The sequence below is a fragment of the Antechinus flavipes genome, chromosome 2 (assembly GCF_016432865.1).
Source record: "Antechinus flavipes isolate AdamAnt ecotype Samford, QLD, Australia chromosome 2, AdamAnt_v2, whole genome shotgun sequence".
NCBI classification, from domain to species: Eukaryota; Metazoa; Chordata; class Mammalia; order Dasyuromorphia; family Dasyuridae; genus Antechinus; species Antechinus flavipes.
Window position 1 is genome coordinate 229,200,883 of NC_067399.1, and position 23,607 is coordinate 229,224,489.

The following is a 23,607-nucleotide window of genomic DNA, read 5'->3' on the forward strand; positions in this document are numbered from 1 at the left end:
TATACTTCTTAGTAAGCCAATAAGCTTTTATTAAGCATCTACTATCTGTCAGACCCTGAGCTAAGCAAGGGGGATACAAAGAAATACAAAAGACAATTCCTGCCTTCAAGGAGAAAATAACATGAAAATTACTAAGTACAAACAAGCTACATATTGAAGGAAACCAAGATAGCCAGAAGATGGAGACATGGAGGAGAGAGCATCAAGCATAGGAGATGGCCAGAGATAATGTCCAAAGTTGAGAGATGGAGTGTCTTGTTGTAGAACAGGCAGGAACTCGTGTCACTAGACTGAAGAGTACATGTTGGGAAATAAGATGAACACGCCTAGAATGGAGAGATGGGGTCTCTTGTTCAAGAAACATCAAAGCTGCCAGAGGCACTAGATGGAAGAATGTGCAATATGTGTAAGGTATAAGAAGCCTGGAAAGGTGAGGGCACCAAAAACAGGATTTTGTATTTGATCTTGGAGGAGATAAGGGAGCCACTAGGGTTTATCATATAGTGGAGTATAACATAATCAGATCTGTGCTTTAGGAGGTTCTCTGGGCTTCAGTTACTTCACATGTAATATTGAGGTAATAAAGGCTTGCCTATGTCACATTTGTTGATGTTAGAAAATTCTTCCTTATTTTAAATCTCAATTTGCTTTTCAGTTTCCATACATTAACTCCTTCCAGGCCAAGATTACTCCTTTGTCTGTGTGACAATACTTCAAATTAGGAAGATAATATGTCTTCCCTAAACTTTCTCTTTTCCAAGTTAAATATCCCCAATTCAAACATTTATTCAAAAAAGCACTTATTGGGGGCAGCTAGATGGTGCAGTGAATAGAGCATCAACCCTGAAGTCAGGAGGACCTGAGTTCAAATCTGATCTCAGACACTTAACACTTCCTAGCTGTGTGACCCTGGGCAAGTCACTTAACCCCAATTACCTCGGGGGTGGGGGAAGGGAAATATATATATATTGAACCTCTTCTGTGTATCAAGTACCACAGTAGGTGCCAAGGAGATAAAAACAAAAACAAAACAAATAGCCTTCAAAGAGGAAGGGATTCTATTAAGAAGAAATATTATGTATTGTTATGCCACAATTCTCTTTAACTGTCCTGACTCAGTTTCCTATCTCAGTTTCCTTAACTGTTCTGTCTCAATCTCTTATAAATTAGCAAGATAAGAGAGTAGATTCCTGACTGTTTTGTGTCCTCAAGGATTTACAATATTTCTTTAGAATATTCCAAGATAACCCACGATATCTTTACTTCTTTGTCTCCGGATTTTTTAAGGTTTTATGGCTTCCCCTCCCTGATAAAAACTTTCCCTCCCTTTCTCTTCTTTGTCTCCAAAAAGGTATTTAAGAAGTTGGGGTTCTTCCATTCATTGCTGGAGAATGGCGTCTGGCAGCTGTATGCTGGTCGCTGGATTCTTTGGGTCCTCCAGCCCTGGGACCAACATGAATTCCTTGGTCCCAGTATATCTTTATCTCTGTCTGACTGGATAATCTGAGACGAGAGTCCTGTCCAGTCAATCTTACTCTCCCATTAATAAAATATTAAAACTCTCTAATCTCTCTCCTGCCTCAGTTTCTCCGGCATTACAGTATATACACATACATATCTACACAAATACACACAAACATATATACATATATACACATAATATATATATGCATATACACACAGAGCAATTTTCAGAAAGAAAACACTAGTCATTGGAGGAATCTGAATAGACCTTAGATAGCTGGTGACACTTTAGCTGAACCTAAACAGAAACTAGGAATTCTATGAAGCATTGGATTGTAAGCTCCTCAAGGCACGATTACCTTTTGCCTCTTTTTGCTTCCTCAGTGCTTAGCACAGTACTTGGCACTTGGCAGATGTTTAGTTTTATGTTTACTGATTAACTGAAGAAGTTAAAGTAAGAAAGGAGAACATTTCAAGTATGGTGAGTCATTCCGTGCAAAGATGCACAAACAGAAGAGACAGAATGTATCTACAGGGGTACACAGAGTCCATTGTGGGGAATATTGCATAATAAGCCTGGGAAGGGAAGTTGGAGCCAGATTATGAATGGCTTTAAATGCCCAAATGAAGGAAATTTTATTTGGTCCTATAGGCGATAGGGAACCACAGAAGGTCATAGAAGAGGGGAGGTAGCACAGCCAGAGCTGTGTTTTAGTCCTATCATTTAATTTGTATGGAGGACAGACTAATTTTTTTTTCTAGTCAATAGTTTGCATTTATTCTTTATCTAATACATCCATTTAGCAAATATTTGTTTGTACCGAAGTAAAAACTCAAGGGGATTCAAAGACTGAATGAGATATCCTCAAAGAATGTATAGCCTTACAGGAGAATTTAGATAAAAATACAAGTGATGAGATACTGAGTAACTAGGTGGGGTTGGCAGAGAAAGCTTGGAGTACTTACTGATAAAATTATTCCCCGAGGCAAGCAGAGAAGGGCTTAATGGAGATCAACTCAGCCTTATAGTTTACCCTCCGTGGAGGTTGTGAGTAGGTAGCTCCACCCTGCTGTGAAGGACAGAGACCAACCAAGTAGAAGGCTAGTGTAGCAAGTCAAACAATGAGCGAAGGTGATGTCTGTATAAGTAGAAGGAAGGGGACCGATACTGGAGACTCTGAAGCTAGAATTGACCACTTCCAGAAACAAATCCTCACATGACCTAAGTTTGAGGTTCCTGTTTATACCACCCTTATTGTTCTCTTAAAAGTGCTCTCCAGCTCGTCAAAATACTTTCTAAAATGTGATGCCCAGAATTGAATACATTCTTGTAGATGTAATCTGAATAGACTGTTGCCTACCTGCTCTCTGAAGCTATGGCCCCATTACTGTAGCTTATGGCAGAATTAGAAGCTAGATAACTGTAGGAGTAGAACATCAGAAAGATCAAATTTAAATCCAGTAATCCAAAGTTATTAGCTTTGTGCTCCTGGGCAATTCATTTAACCCTCATTTACCTTATTTTCCTCATTTGTAAAATGGGGAGAAAAATATTTCAAGAGTGTTGTGAGAATCAAATGAGATAATGACAGGTCTGGCATACAGTAATTAATATAAATTCTAGCTATTATTAATATTTTATGGATGCCCCATCACTGATTCATATGGAGCTTGTGGTCTACTAAAATGCCTAGATCTTTTTTTCAGATGAGCAGCTTCCTAGTTATATCTCCCCCATCTTGTACTTATGAAGCTAATTTATTCAGCAACTGCTGAATGAAGAAGAATCCCCTAGAGACAGATCAGTTTTGAACTACTATAATTATAACTATTCATATTTACTTGGAACTCTCAAGTTTAAAAAGTTGCTTTAAGGCAACCAGGTGATACAAGATAAGAGCACTGGCTCTGGACTCAGGAAGGCCTGAGTTAAAATTTGACCTGAGATACTAACTAGATGTGTGAACCTGGACAAATCACTTAACCCAAATTCTCTCTCCCTTCCCAGCCCCCCAAAAGTATTTTCCTCACAACATCCCTATATAGCAGTACAAGTATTTGCTGATGAACAAAAATGAATAGTTAGTGAGCGCTGGAATTTGAAGGGGTAAGTGCCTAAGTCTACTGAATCCAAGACCAGTGGTTTTTGTTTTGGTTTGGTTTTTTCTGCCCACATCCAGCTGCCTTCCATAAAAATACAGACAGATCTGTTTCCCCCTAGATCCAGGGGCTCTTGAACCAAAGAAAACTTCCAGAGATCTTCTTGAAGTGGCCCAACTCCAGGGCAGCCTCCCATAAACTCCCCCTTCACAGATAGCAATTCAGGGCTACTCCAAACTATACAAGCACAAACTATCAAACTGAAGGTCTGCAGAGCATTGTTGTATGCCTATGAAACTTGGACAGTATATCAATACCATGTCAGGATACCTAATTTCTTCCATTTGAATTGACTTAGGAAAATTCTGAAGTTCACCTGGCAGAATAAAACACTAGACACTGAGGTCTTCTCTTGAACTAAACTGCCAAGCATTCCAACTATACTCCAAAGAACACAACTCCGTTGGGCTGGCCACATTGTTTGAATGCCAAACACACACTTGCCAAAAAGACTTTTATGGAGAACTCATACAGAGAAAACACTCACAAAATGGTTAGAAAAAGTGATATAAAGACACTCTCAAGATCCCAGCATGTGTGCCCCCATCAGAGAAGGGCCTGTGTTCTATGAACAAAGCAGAATTGAAGTAGCTCAAAAGAAAAAGAGATGTGCAAATTTAGAGAATCCACCTCAAATGTTCACATGGACAATATATCTGTGGCAGATCTGGGCATTCCAAACTCATACCGGTCTGCCCAGACACACTGTAATTTGACTCTAACATAGGGATGTCACTTTGGTCCTCTTCAGAACAAAGGACATCAACCACTCAAACTATATCTGAATTTGACCTGCAGCCAAAGGTACCTGCCCCACCTGGTGCATGAACACAAAAATGATTTGTCCTGTTAGCCAAATAGCATCTGATACAGCATCCACTAACATTCTGTACCTAGCCTAAAGCCCTTCCTTTTACTATCACATGTATTCAGTACAGAGAAGCACAGTGGATAAAGGTTAAATCTGGCATCAGGAAGATCCACAATCTAATCTCATGCTCTTACTACTATCTGTGTAACCATGGAGGCAAGTCACTTAATTTGGACAAAAGGGCTTCAAAATTTCCATCTCAATTCTAAATATAAAGATCTATAATCATATGACCTCTCTGAGCCTTAGTGCTTTACCAGTAAAATGGTGAGAATAATAGGAATTACTTCACAGGATTGTCCTCACAGGATTGTTTTGCAGATCAAATGTGAAAATATTTGCAAAGTGTTTTGTAAATTGTAAAACATTATATAAATGCTAGCTATTATTATGATCTATGATAATAGCATCCATCTCAGGTTATGCTGAGGTTCATGTACAATCAATATATGTGAAGTACTGTGCAAACTTCAAAGTACTATAAAAATATAAATGATTATTAAGTGTAATTATTATTAAAGATTCACAGTTATAACTTTCTTTGAGCTTTATGTCTTCCCTTCCTTTATGAATCCCTTTCTCCCAACAAAGTAGGTAGTATAAGCATCATCAAGTTCATTTTATGCATGAGGAAACTAAGTTCCAGAGAGGTTAAATGCCTTTCCAGAGTCACACAACTAGTGTCAAAATTAGACTTTTAACTTAAATCCTCAGTATTTCAAAACTGGTATTTTTTTTAACTTTATAATGCAAAAGGGCAGATCCAAAATATCTGCCTAAATGAGATAAGTTCAATTTTTTTTAAAAATCCACTGAAGAGACAACAACCACTCTACATGATGGAAGGGCACATATGTGATATATAAGTCAAAAAAATTTGGAAGTTACCTCTTCTCCCTTGAGGGTGATGATCCTAGAGGCAGGGATCTTTGCTCGGGGCTTTGCCCTCAGTAACTCCTCATAACTCTTCCGTTCTGCTCCATTTCCATACAGCACTTGCAATTTCCAAGTAGCTTCCTCCACTGCATTATCTCTGTCCCAAGAGTCCTCTTCCCCATCCTCCTCCTCTGGCCTTTGTAAGAGTGTGGTGAGATTCCGCAGCTCCTCCTTCCACTCCTGTTCAAGCGAACCAAGAATACAGGCTTCAGGATACAATCTCAGCTCAACAGCGTAACTTGCTCTATCACCTGCCTGCCTTATTCCCACTCTCATTTCCTTTCTAGGGGACCTTCCAGGTCTCTAAGGAACTCTAGGTTAAGCTGTGCTCCATGTAAATATAACTGACTCAAAGAATCATAGCTAGAAGAGATATCAGGAGCCAATTAGTCTAATCCATACCTGAACAGGAATCCCCTCCACAATATGTTCACCAAGTTGTCATACAGACTCTCCTTTAAAACCTCCAGGGAAGAAGACAAATCACCTCTGGAGGCAACTGATTCTCACTTTTGGAAAGTTCTGTTAGAACTCCATATGAATTTCAAAAAGATCTGATTGCAGTAGGCAAGATGGTAGAATAATGGGAAGAAGTACAACTGAGTTCCTCACATGACACCTCCTAATAAGTCTAGAAAATACATCAGAGTCTTGATTAGGGAATCCAAGGGGGAAAAGTCATTTTTTTAGTCTGGGTCAACAGAGGGAAATAAATCTGTGGACCCTGGTTACAGGAATTGCTAAAAAAAATTCCATCATAGAAAAAGAATTAGCATAAAAAGAAATTTCAACCCACCAAGGAGTGGCCCAATCCTTGTACAGGATACAGGAATAGATGCCACAGCAGTTGTTGTTCACTATCCAATTCTGGGTCACAAACACAAAAAATGATGGAGGAGGAGAACTGTACTATAAAATAAGAAGTGAGTGAGGGTATTTAGGCTATATACCAAACAGGGAGAAAACTGAGAACTAAGCAGCAGCTATATAGTTCTGACCTCCAGAGTAGAGCACGGTCTCAGTTTCATATTCCATTCCAGGTTAAAATCAGCTTATAATAATCAGGACAGGAATCCCAGAGCAAAGGGAAGCTTACAAGTTGTCAGGAATCCCAGACCAAAGGGAAGCTTACAAGTTTTTATCACACTGAGCCAGCAGTTTTTCAACTACTGTTGACAGTAACTGAATCCAGTCTATAGGAGCTCCAACCAAGGCACATCCACAGGTGTTTTTCTCAGATCCAAACCTAGTTGAGGAATTTGCAAAACTCAGTCCAGAGGTCCACTAATCAGACTTTGTCCTGAATCAGACAATGTTGGAATCATTGAAAGCTTGTAGATTCCAGTCTGAACTATCCCTAAGATCCCTAAGATTTTAGAATAACATAACAGTTAATTACCAAAGAAAAGAAACAACACCAGTCCAGAACTTTCCTTCAGAAGTATATGGAACCTGGCCCCTATATCAAGTCCATTGTTAGAATGCAGTCTAGGAAAACGAGCAAATAAACAAACAAAAAGAATCCCATCATAAAAACTATTTCAGTTTTAGAGTTGTCCAAGACATAATGAGAGAAATTCTCTGTTTACTTGTTTTTCTACCCTACTTTCTAACTTGAGGCTTTAAAGGAGCAGAGAGTTTGGAATATATTCCAAAAGGCAAATAATATAGGCTTACAACCAAGAATTACTAACTCATTAAAACTGAGTACAATATTTCAGGAGAGGAAAGGGCAAACAACTTTTAAAGACTCAGGAATTTTGGTCAACTAGATGATCAGCCAGAGGACTCCTGGTAAACTTGTTCCTTACCTCCCAATAGAGATGTGATAGACTCAAATGTGCAATCCATCACCTGGTTTTTGGACATGGCCAAGGCAGGAATTTGTTTTATTATGGATGATTTTCCTCCATTTGGGAATGGAGAAAAGAGAGAAGGTGGATTTTTGTTGATTGAAAAAAAAATTTTTTTTAAATCTAGCAGGTTTTTTTGGGAGTAAAAGAATAATATGAATTAGCACAACTTTTTTTTAAATCAGAACTGTGACTTTACCAGTACAGAGAGCTTTGAATAAAGAAATTCCTTCTACCCATACTGATTGTTCTGTTTCTTAACATTTTAGAGGTTTTCTTTGTAAGGATGTAAAAGTTGTCACCATTGATGCTTATGATCTCTAATTTCCTCAAGAATACTCCTCACATGACACCTCCAAATGGGTCTAGAAAATACATCAGAGACTTGATTGGGGAATCCAAGTGGAAAAAAGTCATTTTTCTAGTCCAGGTCAGCAGAGGGAAATAAATCTGTGGATCCTGGTTTTTCTAGTTGACTTGTAGCTGGCAGAAGTGACTTGTCCAGAGTCACATTGGTGAGTGTCAAAGGTGGGATTTAAATCCAGATCTTCCTGAATCTGAGGTCAGCTCTCTATCCAGTAAATTATTCCATCTTTCATAATAGCATGATGTCAGTTCAAAAAAAAAAAACTAATATGGAACTAAAAATAAAATAAAATTGAATTTTTTGTTTTTAAATTTTTTGATTATCATTTTAATCAATCTTTGTTTTGTAGAAATTTATTTATTTTATTATAACTTTTTATTGACAGAACATATGCATGGGTAATTTTTTATAACATTATCCCTTGCATTCACTCCTGTTCTGACTTTTCCCTTCCCTCCCTCTACCCCCTCCCCTAGATGGCAAGTAGTCTTGTACATGTTAAATATATTATTAGATACAATATATGTGTGCCGAACCAAACAGTTTTCTTGTTGCACAAGGAGAATTGGATTCAGAAGATAAAAATAACCTGGGAAGAAAAACAAAAATGCAAACAGTGTACATTTATTTCCCAGTGTTCTTTCTTTGGGTGTAGCTGCTTCTATCCATCATTGATCAATTGAAACTGGGTTAGATCTTCTCTTTGTCGAAGAAATCCATTTCCATCAGAATACATCCTCATACAGTATCATTGTTGAAGTATATAATGATCTCCTGGTTCTGCTCATTTCACTTACCATCAGTTCATGTAAGTCTCTCCAAGCCTCTCTGTATTCATCCTGCTGGTCATTTCTTACAGAACAATAATATTCCATAATATTCATATACCACAATTTACCCAACTATTCTCCAATTGATGGGCATTCATTCATTTTCCAGTTTCTAGCCACTACAAAAAGGACTGACACAAACATTTTGGCACATGTGGGTCCCTTTTCCTTCTTTAGTATTTTTTTGGGATATAAGCCCAGTAGTAGCACTGCTGGATCAAAAGGTATGCAAAGTTTGATAAGTTTTTGGGCATAATTCCAGATTGCTCTCCAGAATGGTTTGGATTTGTTCACAACTCCGTTTTGCAGAAATTTTTTTAAAAAATTTTTAAAGCTTTTTATTTTCAAAATATAGGTATAGATACTTTTCAACCTTCACCATTGCAAAACCTTGTGTTCCAAAATTTTTTTCCCTCCTTCTCCCCCCTCCTCCCTTGAATGGCAAGTAATCCAATATATGTTAAACATATGCTTATGTTTATTATTTCCACATAAAACTGAATTTAAAAAAAAAAGTAATATGATCTCAGCATGGCATTTAAAAAACCCCAATAATTCCAAGAATAAGGAAGTGATAGTCCCTCCATATTCTGCCTGATCCAACCATATCTAAAGTACTTTGTTCCATTTGGGGAGCCACATTTTAGAAAGCACATTGATAATCTGGAAAATGTACAGCAAAGAACAACTAGAATAGTGAGTGCCTTGAGTTCATACCCTGTGAACATATATTGAAGAAATTGTGTATTTAGCCTGAAGGTATTATTATAACTGATTTAAAGCATGTAAAGTGCATATAAACCATGGATTAAATTTATTCTCCTTGAGAATGGCTGGGTAAATTGTGGTATATGAATGTTATGGAATATTATTGCTCTGTAAGGAATGACCAGCAGGATGAATACAGAGAGGCTTGGAGAGACCTATATGGACTGATGCTAAGTGAGATGAGCAGAACCAGGAGATCATTATACACTTCGACAATGATATTGTATGAGGATGTATTCTGATGGAAGTGGATTTCTCTGACAAAGAGACTTAACTGAGTTTCATTGGATAAATGATGGACAGAAACAGCTACACCCAAAGAAGGAATACTGGGAAATGAATGTGAACTATTTGATTTTTGATTTTCTTCCTGAGTTATTTTTACCTTCTGAATCCAATTCTCCCTGTGCAGCAGGAGAACTGTTCGGTTCTGCAAATGTGTATTGTATCTAGGATATACTGCAACATATTTAACATATATAAGACTGCTTGACATCTTGGGGGGGGGGGGGGAGGGAGGGGAAAAAACGAAACATAAGTGATTGCAAGGGATAATGCTGTGTAAAAATTATCCTGGCATGGATTCTGTCAATACAAAGTTATTATTAAATTAAATTAAATTTAAAAAAAAATTTATTCTCCTTGGCCCCAGAGAACACAACAGCTGAGAGTTGCACAGGTAACTTTGGACTTGATATCAGGAAAAACTTCTTTAAAATTAAAACTATCCCCAAATAGAATGGACTGTCTTGGAAAAATCTTTAGTGTGGGTCTTGAAGCAAACACTAAAAAATCAATCATTCGGTGTATTGTACCAGGGAGCCTTTTTCAGGTATAGATTGAACTTTCTGGGGTTCCTTTTTTTTTTTAATAATTATAACTTTTTATTGACAGAACCCATACCTGGGTAATTTTTTTTTTTACAACATTATCCCTTGCACTCACTTCTGTTCCAACTTTTCCCCTCTCTCCCCTCTGCCCCCTCCCCTAGATGGCAAGCAGTCCTATACATGTTAAATATGTTGCAATATATCCTAGATACAATATATGTATGCAGAACCGAACAGTTCTCTTGTTGCACAGGAAGAGTTGGATTCAGAAGGTAAAAATAACCCGGGAAGAAAAACTAAAATGCAAACAGTTTACATTCATTTCCCAGTGTTCCTTCTCTGGGTGTAGCTGTTCTGTCCAGAATTGAGCAAGTGAAACTGAATTAGATCTTCTCTTTGTCGAAGAAATCCACTTCCATCAGAATTCATCCTCATACAGTATTGTTATTGAAGTGTATAATGATCTCCTGGTTCTGCTCATTTCACTTAGCATCACTTCATGTAAGTCTTTCCAAGCCTCTCTGTATTCATCCTGCTGGTCATTTCTTACAGAACAATAATATTCCATAATATTCATATACCACAATTTACCCAACCATTCTCCAATTGATGGGCATCCATTCATTTTCCAGTTTCTAGCCACTACAAACAGGGCTGCCACAAACATTTTGGCACATACAGGTCCCTTTCCCTTCTTTAGTATTTCTTTGGGATATAAGAAGTAGCACTGCTGGATCAAAAGGTATGAACAGTTTGATAACTTTTGGGGCATAATTCCAGATTGCTCTCCAGAATGGTTGGATCCGTTCACAACTCCACCAACAATGCATCAGTGTCCCAGTTTTCCCGCATCCCCTCCAACATTCATCATTATTTTTTCCTGTTATCTTAGCCAATCTGACAGGTGTGTAGTGGTATCTCAGAGTTGTCTTAATTTGCATTTCTCTGATCAATAGTGATTTGGAACACTCTTTCATATGAGTGGTGATAGTTTCAATTTAATTATCTGAAAATTGACTGTTCATATCCTTTGACCATTTATCAATCAGAGAACGGCTTGATTTCTTATAAATTAGAGTCAATTCTCTATATATTTCGGAAATGAGACCTTTATCAGAACCTTTAACTGTGAAAATGTTTTCCCAGTTTGTTGCTTCTCTTCTAATCTTATTTGCATTAGTTTTGTTTGTACAAAGGTTTTTTAATTTGATATAATCAAATTTTTTTTATTTTGTAATCAATAATGATCTCTAGTTCATCTTTGGTTACAAATTTCTTCCTCCTCCACAAGTCTGAGAAGTAAACTATCTTATGTTCCTCTAATTTATTTATAATCTTGTTCTTTCTGCCTAAATCATGGACTCATTTTGATCTTATCTTATATGATGTTAAGTGTGGGTCCATGTTCTGGGATTCTATATGTGATCTTCTCAATCTATTCCATAAGGTCTCAATATTGAGAAAATCAGACTCCATGACCTCTAAGTTTCCTTCCAGTTCTAAAGCTGTGATTCTTTGATTGGTTACATTCCTGTAATAATAGCTCTCATTCAAAAAGGCACAAGCTCTCTTTATAATAATTTAAAAGCTGGCTACCATTTGTCCTGATGGTCTCCTAATTTCCTTTAGAGACTTAAGATATCAGTATAAATAGTTGATACTCAGAAGGGGAGTGGATTACTTACTTGGTCAGAAAGAAGATGGATTTTGGCCTCATATTGTTCACAGCTGCTGGAGCTCACTTGGACTATACAAGATGTACATACATTGTCTCCTGATAGGGGCAGAAACATTGCCTGATGGATGATGGCATTGAGCAGAGAACTCTTGCCTGCTCCAGTTGCTCCAAAGAGTCCGATATAAAAGGGATCCAAGGATGACTTTTCAATCAGAGCAAGAAGTCGATTTCTATAAGAATAAAACAGAAATGGATTTTTTAAATGTTATTGATTTTGAGAGAGACAGAGATCAATCAACAGACAGACAGAAAGAGACAAAGAGAGAGAAAGGAAAAGGGGAAAGGCAAGTTTTTTTTTTTTTTCCCTAGCACATCAGTACATTCAATATATACCATATTTTCCCACCTCTATACAGAAGGGAAGGAGATACAATTTCTCATATATTTCCTCTGGGGCAAAACTTGGTTATTATAACTATTTTAATACTAATATCATTATTATATTAATGAATTTATATAATTATATTATATTAATAATAATTTTAATATAATTATAACTATTTTAATACTTTCTTTTCTCTTTTCTTTTTTCTTTTTCTGTTCTATTTACATTATTGTAGTATTATTATGAAACTATAGAAGACGTGAAAGTTTTCACCACCAAAGTCCTTAATACTGTCAAATGACCTAATATCAGAAGGAGATACGGTTTTATTGATGGAAATGCCATTAAATAAGGATCATTTGTCATCTGTTTTGGCACTGCGCCATATGGAACATGGGGTCTTTCTAGCTGACTTGTAGCTATCTCCTATATATGTTATCTCCTCCATTAAAATGTGAGCTTCTGATGAACAGGGATTGTGTTGTTTTTCTCTTTATAGCTCCAGTATTTTGCACATAGAAAAAACATAATAAATACTTTTTCATTCATTCACTGTATATGTATACTTTCAGTACTGCTTACTGAACTATATATCAGCTCACATAACATTTTCCATGTCTCTGAATTCTTCATATTAATAATTTCTCACAACACATTATTATTTTATTGTATTCATATGCCACAGTCTGTCTAGCCATTCTCCAATTGATGAATATTTACTTTGATTTCAATTCTTTACTATTACAAAAAATGCTGTTATGAATGTTATGTTATACATAGAACTGTTTATTTTTTTGAGCTTCTTGTGATATATCTTTAATGATGGGATCTCTGAATCAAAAGGGCATGGACATTTTGATCAATTTCTTTGCATAATTAGAACTCATATTTTTCCATCTGAAAGGGCTGCCCCTTGAAAGAAGAATTGGACTGAATCAGTGTACTTCCAAAGGATAAAATTCCTGAAGCCCCTAAAAGGGTTTTTAATATTCAGGGAAACCCTGAGGTAGGATAAGGGGAAAAAATACATCTTTACTTCAATATAATTGGTTTCTTTCTAAATTCTAAGTATTTATTTTATGAATTTAAAAAACATTATTTTAAGAAAGCATTCACCAGACTGCCATCATGACACAAATGAGATCAAGAATCCCTCATCTAAAACTAACAGTTGGAGATTGCAGAGAGGAATATTTTATCTCAATATGAAGAAGAAATTTCTAACAATTAAAACTGCCAAAAAGATAGGTAACTGGGTAGTTCAGTCGATACAGCACTAGATCTGGAATCGGGAAGGTCTGAGTTCAAATACATCTCAGACACTTACTAGCTGTGTAACCCCAAACAACTCCCTTTCCTCTATCTAACTCAACTATAATAATAGTACCTACTTCCCAAGGTTGTTTTGAGGATAAATAAAACATTTATAAAGCACTTTACAAACTTTAAAATATTATATAAATGAAATCTATTATTATTGTAAGGAAGAGAATTCTCCATTATTAAAACTATTCAATATTATTGTTCAGTAAGGAACAACCAACAGGATGATTTCAGAAAGGCCCAAGAGACATGAACTAATTCTGAGTGAAATGAGCAGGACCAGGAGATCATTATATACTTCAACAACAATACTATATGATGATCAATTCTGATGGACCTGGCCATCTTCAGCAATGAGATGAACCAAATCAGTTCTAATGGAGCAGTAATGAACTGAACCAGCTACACCCAGTGAAAGAACTCTGGGAGATGACTAAGAACCATTACATCGAATTCCCAATCCTTATATTTTTGTCCACCTGCATTTTTTATTTCTTTCATAGGCTAACTGTAGAATATTTCAGAGTCTGATTCTTTTTGTACGGCAAAATAATGGTTTGGATATCTATACTTATTTTGTATTTAATTTATCCTCTAATATATTTAATATGCATTGGTCATCCTGCCATCTAGGGGAGGGGATGGGGGGAAGGAGGGGAAAAATTGGAACAAAAGGTTTGGCAATTGTCAATGCTGTAAAATTACCCATGCATATAACTTGTAAATAAAAAGCTATTAAAATTTTAAAAATAAATAAATAAAATTTTTTTAAAAAATCTATTCAAGCAAATGTCCAGTCAGGGGTGCTATAGAAATAACTCCTTCATTGAGTTGAATTTGATCCCTGAGGGCTTTTTCAATATAAGTTTTTATACATCTGTGATTTGTTGCTTTGTCTTATCTACATAGAAATAAAATTGTAGTAACAATAACATGGTTTCTAGAGTAAAAGAAATGGCAGCAGATGCCAGACCTCAAAACCAATATCGTAGGAATTCCTTCCTGATTCCTCCTGGCTTCCCGAGTGTCTGTTTTAAGATCTCCTCTTTCTTTTCTCCCTCTTATATTCCCATACTCTAAATTTTGTATAAGATACAAACAATTGTTTTAAACACATGGACTCACATGAGATACTTGACCCCACCAGGGATGTCATCATCCAGGAAAGCAGATTGGATAAGTTTCTGGTAAGTGTTACTCAGAACCCTCCTGGTTCTTAACTCCAGCTTTTCATCTGAAATAAGTAGAGAATATGTTAATTTTGGTATACACAGTTGAGAACCCAACCTTGGCTCCCTAGAAGTGAAGGTAGGGGATGAACTTTCCTGAATACTACTGTAACTCTAAGATTAAATGGCTTTTCTCACAAAGTCCAAATATTGTTACAAATAATTAAAGAAAGGGAAGTAGAATTTTAAGAAGGTTGACAGCTTGTCATTCTTTGAAGAGTTTGTGAAAAGACTACAAAAGTCAACTGTCATTTTGTGAGAGTTTGGGGTTGTTGATTGCCATGTATGACAGATCATGGATGAACAGCCTAAGGAAAAGATTTGCTGTAGAAAAGAAAGCCTGAGGAGAATTATTGAGAGATTTTGACCATCAGGCTGAGAGAATTGCATTATTATAGATACTGGTTATTATGCTAAGGAAAAGTCAGCAGTTGAAATCAACTGGTTGGCGGTGACTGATATTTTTTAAATAGTTGATACATTATTGAATTATTTAAATATATTTGTCACATTGTTAATTTTTTTGTTACATTGCTAATAAATTATATAACCAGTAGTATCTATGTTTAATTCTATTATAAGACTGTTTGGATACTAAAAGATAAGCTAATTAGTTAATTGATTAAGGATGATGTAATTTTAGTCTTTATGAGAAAATATCAACATAATCTTTGGTTACCTTTGAGTACATTTTAAGAGAATTAATAAATAAGATAATACCTAAAGTAGCAGAGTAAAGGGTAGAGGTCGATGTCTTTGTCTCTAAGAGCACCTTTTTACACAATGTCATATCCTAATCTGTGATAGTGATACATATATGTTAGCAAAAAGCTCACCTACACGTACAGGATTACCTCTACGTGTACCTTCTGTCTGTGTGAGGCTCATCTAATAAAACTGCCATATTAAAATAAGGGATTTGACTCAATATACTAATAAAAATAAAATAAATGCAAATGAACTACATTCAGCAAAACAATTTGACGTGGAAATACAACAAGAATTTTCTCAAAGAGATTACATGTTAGGAAAAATACAAAAACAGTGTGGTATTATGAAAATGGTGCTGAATTTAGATCCAGAGAACTCGGATTCAAATGTTGGCTCTGTTACTATCTACATGACCTTGGGCAGTTTTTTACAGTTTTATCTGTAAAATGAGGGAAATGAGACTAATTTAGACTAATTACACTAATAACTAGGTAACAGTCCTTAGTCTATGTTTAGTTTCCTCTTTTTAAAGAAGCTAGTGAAATCTACTTTACAAAGGTTCCCCCATACAAAATGATAAAAGAATAATGATTTTTAAAAGTTTGAGCACTCAAAAAGGTAAACCTTTAACTATCCTGAGTGATTCATTCTCTAAGGGTTCTGGATGGTTTAAATTTTAGTGCAATTGTAATGCCGGGGAAACAGAGCAAGATAGAGATTAGAAAACAATTTAATAATTTATTAAATGGAGAGATATACTGGGACCAAATGGATCCATGGTTTGGTGCCAGGGATGAACGAGATTATTGGTTCAAAGAATCTATCAGTGAATGTCAGATACAAGTATGTTTTATACGGTAACAAGAACAATGACATAATGAGGGAAGTACCTGGATGGGGATGACCTAATTGGGGGAGGCACCTAGGATGATATAATGGGAGGTACTGGAGAGGCTCCTGATATTCTAATGACATCGAAAATGGATAAAGACCTTTATCCCATCAAACACTAAGAGGGAATGATTATAGCCTAAAGTCTATGATATAAGACCTTTATCCTATCAAACATTAAGAGAGAATGGTTATAACCTGAGGCAGAGTAACTGAATAGGACAATTAGGGAAACTGGGTCAGGACATTAAAAGAGAACTGTGGCACAACACAATAAGAATCACAACTTTTTTCTAGATCTCTGTTTATCAAAAGTATTTGGGAATGCTTAGTGAAGTTTCCTAATATTGACATCTTTCATTCGCAATCATTATCTATTGTTAATTAGCTATTGATTAATTTGGATTTGTTAGGTAAATACTATGAGTTAATTAAATGCTTCTCTACAAAGTTATTCTGATGGTTTTAGATTATAAATTTTAACAGCTTAGTGGCTATTAGACCTTTCATTTGTGTAGCTAGCTAAGTAACTGATTTAGTCAAATACATTTTTTTAAAATAAAAATGTAATTCTATTAAATAATAAAAAACTGAAATAATAACAATAACTAGCATTTCTATGGTACTTTTTGGTTTATAAATCACTTTACAAATATTACCTCATTTTATCTTCACAACACTTCTGGGAGTTAGGTCCTATTATTATCTCATTTTATAATTAAGAGAAACTAGGGCAAATAAAAATTAAATGACTTGCTCTGGATCAATTAATCAAAAAACATCTCAGCCTACTTTTTAGGAACAGTGCTAACAGCTAGAAACACAAAAAAAGAAGCAAAAGATTCCTGCCTTCAAGGAATTTACAATCAAATGGGGAAGACAAATCTACACAAAATATGCAAACAAATATATATAAAATAAGCTATATTCAAGATAAATAGGAAATAATTAACAGAGGGAACACATGGGAATTAGTAGGAATTGCTCTATGGAAAGATTCCCTGTAGAAGATAGGATCTTAATAGGGACTTAAAGGAAGCCAGGGATATACAGCCTGTGGTGGAATTTAAACTCAAATCTTACTAACTCCAGATCTGGCTCTCTACCCATTATACCACCTAGCTGCTCATAAATTAGCAAAAATTTGCATTAAAAATGTAAGGTAAAACTGAAGAAATTGTAAAGAAATACAAATCCCTAAGTATAAGTTGAAGATTTTAGCTTCTTAAATGTTAGCTATTAATAACCTATCCCTATTTAAATCCACTCTTGGGTTACCTTCCCAGGCTAAAATAAAGTTCACTCTCCTTTCCTTTGGGTGGCACTGTTTAGGTATTTGGCACAGCTCTACCTACAAACCTGCTGGAGAAAGCTTGATTCAAGTCTTAACTTCTTTTTGCAAATGATTTGCAAGTATTCATCTTCCCTGAAACTCTCAGGGGAAAAAAGCATGATGAAAAAAGAGGTTTAAAAGGTGTTTTTTTCATACTCACACTCCTTAAGAGCACTTTGTTCTGCTGGAGGAAACACTCTGCACTTCTGGTCTAATCTTCTCCTCTTTCTTGGTGATCCTTTGAATACAGCTTTTTTAAACAGAAACAGACAAGAATTACAAGGTATTTCAGGACATTAGGTCTCTGAGGTTCTTCTGACATTAGCCTTTATGTATTTAGGATCTCATGGCCAGAGAAGACCTGGGTCATACATTCCTGTATTCTCCATGTTGAGACACCACTGAAGTATCCTACTAAAAAACCTTTGAACTTAGCTTCTCTAGAAAGACTTCCCTGCCAGTCTCTTCAGAGATTCCACCATGAATTGTATTCTAATGTCTAATATCTGTGGGATCTTAAGCAAATCATATCTTTCCTCTGCAGTCTTCAGTTTCTTTACATATTATAAAATGAAACGGTTAGACTAGACGATCTTTAAAGTTCCTTTCAATTCTACATGTATAATTCTGTGATATATTTCAAATAGTTTTGAGTTTCACTCTTATCCTAAATTTCTAAAGTAACCCCAACTCCAAGTAGAGGTCCAAGATAGACCAATGGGGAAGATAGAGCAGTAGAAGCTAAACTACAGGTTACAGTCATTTGGGGAGACCAAATCTTAAGGAAAATTTTCAAATTTGTAGAGGAATCTGTTGAATGGAATCAATCAAATTCCTCCAAAAATTTGTAGTCTAAAGGAATGTCTTCTATTCCATGAAACAAGCACTTCTATGTGTCACCAGTTACTGTAGACTAGAATACTATTATGCCATGAAAAAAATTTATTATGGCTGCCCTCCCCACTTCCTTGCCATTAGAACTGGGAGAATTGAGTTAGAAGAAAAAAAAAAAAAAAAACCTTGAAGTTCTGGTCAACTTTATATACCATTGTGCTATAAACTCCAGGTGCATTAACTCAATTCTTGCTGGGATAATTCCCCCTCCTTTTGAGTATTGGCTCGCTATCTTATATTGACCCTATAAGTTATAATCCTCCCAGCATCTTCACACATAACCCCCCCATCTGCAAATCCTAATTAGCTAAAACCCTATATAAGTTCCCTGACTCAGTTCCTCAGGGCCATATGATTTTGAACATGAGTTCCATTCAGTCTTCTAGTCTAAACTTTTCACATTAAAGATTAAAAACCAATCTCTGTTTTGCCTCAGTTTCTCTGGTATTACAATACAAAGACAAAAATAGTCTGTAGCCTGGAGGAGCTTACATTCTATATATATGGGGATGATGTGTACACAGGAAAAAAAAATCAATGTAAAATAAATACAAAGTAAATATAATTTTCTGTGTAGCAGGAACATGAAAGGAAATCTCATGGAGAAGATGGCTTCTTAGATCAGCTTGGAAGGAAACTAGAGATTTTAAGAGTTAGAGATGAAGAAAGAGTGCATCCAGACAATGAGGGGAAAGCCTGTGCAAGAGATGGAATACTAGATCCAAGAATATCAAATAGGCCAATTTGGCCAAATGGCGAATTACATGTAATCATCTGGGAAAGATAGCCTGGACTCAGATTGAGAAGAGTTTTAAAAGCTAAACTGGGAAATTTGTGTTTGATCCCCTAGAGGCAATAAGGAGCTGCAGAACTGGAGGTTTCTGAGAGGAGAAATGACATAATTAGATCTGTGCTTTAAGAGTGTCAATTTAGTTAGGGTAGAATACTTAGGAATTGGTCCAAAGTAATTCAGAGTTATCTTAAGAAGTGCTAGGTGTTACCATGACTACTCTGAGTAGAATTGGGAGGATGTACAACATAGAAGCCAATTAAAAGCATCCTCTCAATTGTTTTAAGACATGCTATTAAAATATCTTAGCCTCTTTAGCACCATGAAGGCTCAAGGATGAAAATTTCATCATCTCTAATCTCAATTCTATAGACCAGTAGCAAATCTAAAGAGTTTGGATAATTATTTCTCAGCTAATATAAAATTCAAGGAAGTATCAAAGAAGTATGCAATAAAATGACTAGCATACTAGATTTGGAATCAGAAAACCTGAGTTTATACCTTTTTGTTCAGACACTTAATAGTTGTTTGATCTTAGGCAATTTAGCTAACTTCCCTAGGCCATGGTTTACCCTTTTCTAAAAATGGCAATAAGAATAGCACTTAATTCACATGGTTTTATGAAGGCCAAATGAAATAATGTATTAAAGCACTACATAAATATGAGCTATTATTGACTCAACTTTAAAATAAAGATTCACCTGGAAAAATCAGTAAAGTAGGATGTTATGTTAAAAGGTACCCATCTTTAATTTTAAGCCATTTTGGCTAACAACTCAATGTATTGTCCTTCCACAGCTATAAATCTGAATAAAGAAGTAAGAAACACAGAATTTTAAAATCTAAGATCTGCAAGGAACCTCACTGATTATATATGAAATCAAACCTAGACAAGTCCATCACAATCACTTTTATATGATGGCATAGCAAGAGTTGGTCCCTACTCAGCAGTATATATTCCCAGCCCCCAAATTGGTCCAGCTTTAAGAAGGGACAGAAGGGACATCAACAACACATGACACCTAAATGTGGTTCCTGACTGACAAAGTCTTCAGTCTCTGCCATTTCATGCAGTGGGACTCTTGCCTCTGGGCTGTAGATCCACCTTTTCTAGGCAGGAAAATACAAGATCTAAAAACAAAAAAAGAAAAAACAATATGAACTATAAGGAGGAATAAAGAATTATTTAATGTTTGCTTCTATTTTGCCTCCCCATTTAGAATGGAAACTCCTTGAGGAGATGCCATTTTATTCATTTTTGTATAACTGATATTGGCCTCCTGTTTCTCACAAAATACACTCCATTTCCCAACTTAAATGATTTTTACAGATTGTCCTCTATTTCTGGAATGCTTTCTTTCTTCATATCCAATTCCTAAATTCCCTGACTTCCTACAAGTCCCAGCTAAATTCCCACCTTCAAGAATCCTTTCCTGATCCCCTTTAAAATAGTTTCTCATTTGTGATTATAATTTCTTCTATAAATATATACATTTTCTTGATTTGATAATTTGTTGTAATATATTTTGAATCCTCTCTGATAATCTGCTGGGCCCATGATAATGTTCTCTTGTTTTGCTTTATTTTGTTTTGTTTTGTTTTTTCTGTTTTTCCTTTTTTCTTACTCTATTTTTTCAAATAAAATTAATTTTAAAAATTTTGAAAAAAGGAAAAAATATATAAATAGTTCCTTTGTTGGTAAGGATCAATTTATTTTATCCATAGCTTGTTTACACATAGTTATTTGAGTGTTGTCTTTCCTGATAGACTATGAGCTCCTTCTTTTCAATTCCAGTATTTTTCACAAAATCTCATAAGTAGTAACTATTTAATAAATGTTTATCCACTTGCTGTCTTGACTTGTATACCTAATAACACCAAACTTAGTGACACACATATGCCCCTTCAATGTACTTGATCTTTTTATTCACTGAAATTCTGTCTTGTCTGATTGAATGAAAAAAACACTTTATCTTTGTCTTTGAATCTTCAGAAACTAGCCAATTGCCTTGTATGTAGATCCATGGTAAATACTTGGCAGATTTATAGATTGATTGAGAACAGGGCTTGAAAATGACAAAAAAACAACCTGCTAATCTGATTGGCTAGTGATTTTCAGCTGTCAAAATTTCCATACAGATGGATGACTAGAACCTAGTCTAATCATTAAAGGAAGAAAGTTATATTAGATGGACAGACTTTTCAATAATTATGATGATGATGATAACTGATATTTATATATTTGAAATTTACAAAGGGTTTTTATTTTGTTTTTTTTTTTTTTAGTTTAAGATTCTTTTTTTTATTATTATAGCTTTTTATTTACAAGCATGGGTAATTTTTCAGCATTGACCCTTGTAAAACCTTCTGTTCTAACTTTTCCCTTCCTTCTCCCCACCCCTTCCTCTAGATGACAGGTAGGCCAATACATGTTAAATATGTTAAAAACACAATATATGTATATGTATCCATATAGTTATTTTGCTGCACAAGAAGAATCGGACTTAGAATTAAGATAAAAATAATCTGAGAAAGAAATCAAAAACAGGAGTGGAAATGCTATTACAAAGAGTTTTATACATTTTATTTCATTTGATCATCACAACCACCCTGTAAGTAGATATTACATGTTCACAGAATCACAGAACCTAGAATTGGAAACCCAGTGGTCTTTTGACCCAATCTCTTCTGAAAAAAATAATTCCTACTACAATATAGCCAACAAGTGATCATTTAATCTCATCAGATTATCTCCATTTTAGCAATGAAGGAAAGTGAAGCTCCAAATCTAGAGCCAATTCCACTATAGCACTCCACTATTTCTACAAAAAGAACTTACAAAAAGACACAAACAAGAATTATACAGAATGAAAAGTGCATGTGATCTACATAAGAAAAGGAAATAGTCAAACCAGTTATACTACAAGTCCATCTCAATGTAGTTAATTGGGTTTGAATTTATAAAAGGTAAAATCCACCTTCCTTCCTAAAAGCACAAGAAAAACAAAACCTATGTAAACATGCATGGTCAATCAAAACAAATTTCCACATTAGCCATGTCTAAAAACTATTTTTTTTTTTTTTGCTTTGTTCTGCATTGATTTCATCAGCTCTCTACTAGAAGATAGGTAGCATGTTTCATCATTAGTCCTTTGGAATCCTGGTTGGTGATTATACTTTATTAGAGTTCAGCACAATAATATTACATCATATTTATGTTGGTCTTATTGGTCATTTCCCAGTTTGTGAGTACTCACTTAGATTCCCATCCTTTGCCATTATTAAAAACAAAACAACAACAACAAAAACCAGTAACACTTTTTGTAGATCACTATACTTTGTTTTGTTTAGGACTTCTTGCGCCTCCACTTTAATCTACCTTTTAATCTCCTAATCTGTTAAGTGAAATGAATTTGTTCTTTTTTTTTTTCAGCCTTTTGAGTTTGTTTCAGTATTTCTTACTGCTTCATGAAATCACTGTGTTCTATTTGATCCATTTGAATTTTGGGGAAGCTAGAGCTGTCTATTCTGTCTCCCTTCACATTGCACAATGATATCCCCATGCTACATGTAAAGAAAAGTCTCACTAACATAAAAACATTTTAAAACATTTTTTCTTAACTCTTGCTTCATTTCTTATAGAAATTCTAGTTGAGTTTGGGTCGCCGTTGTGTTTTTCTCTTATGGATGTTTCTTGCTTCTTGTCTCATTTAGATTTCTCTTGCTTAGGGATTTTGGGAGTCATTCTTTTCTTTTGCATTTGTGTCTCCATGTCTCCATAGCTCATTAAGGTTCAGTTCTTTTTTTTATTTTCCTGTTCCTCTAGCCTGTATCTTGATTGGATTTGTTATTGTGTGGTTCAGAAATGGTGAGGGGTCACCATTTAATAAAAAAAGCTAGAGAGTTCTCTAGAAGCAAAGCAAAGTTTATCATACATTCTCATTCTCCCGAGAAGGGTGACCCATCTATCGAGCAGACGATCGAAGGGAGGAAGCACCGTTGGGGTAGGGTCAATATCATCCTTATTGGCTGAGGATCTTACATTCTAAATGCAGGAATTACCCAAGAAATTGAATTTGACCGATAAGTACATAGTTGCCCATATTTGACAGAAACAGGGAGACACTGATATCATAGGAGGATAGGAGGAAGGGGACTTAAGTATGCTCTTGACTCAATGCTTAAAGTCCTTCAGGCCTACTCAAACTCTGAAATAGATGAAGTCTTACTCAATTTTCACAAGTGTCTTGAAAGATCTCACCTCATCTTGTTCATTATGAAGGCTGGATTCTGC

At 35.4% G+C, this 23,607-nt stretch overlaps 1 protein-coding gene across 1 annotated transcript in view; it reads right to left on the minus strand.

Moving 5' to 3' along the window:
* NUGGC (nuclear GTPase, germinal center associated) overlaps positions 1-23,607 on the minus strand; it is a 115,780-nt gene that overhangs the window by 60,684 nt on the left and 31,489 nt on the right. The window contains 4 exon segments of the mRNA XM_051973600.1: positions 5,384-5,611; positions 11,765-11,987; positions 14,591-14,699; positions 17,790-17,879. Of these exon segments, the coding sequence (XP_051829560.1) occupies positions 5,384-5,611; positions 11,765-11,987; positions 14,591-14,699; positions 17,790-17,879 (650 nt within the window).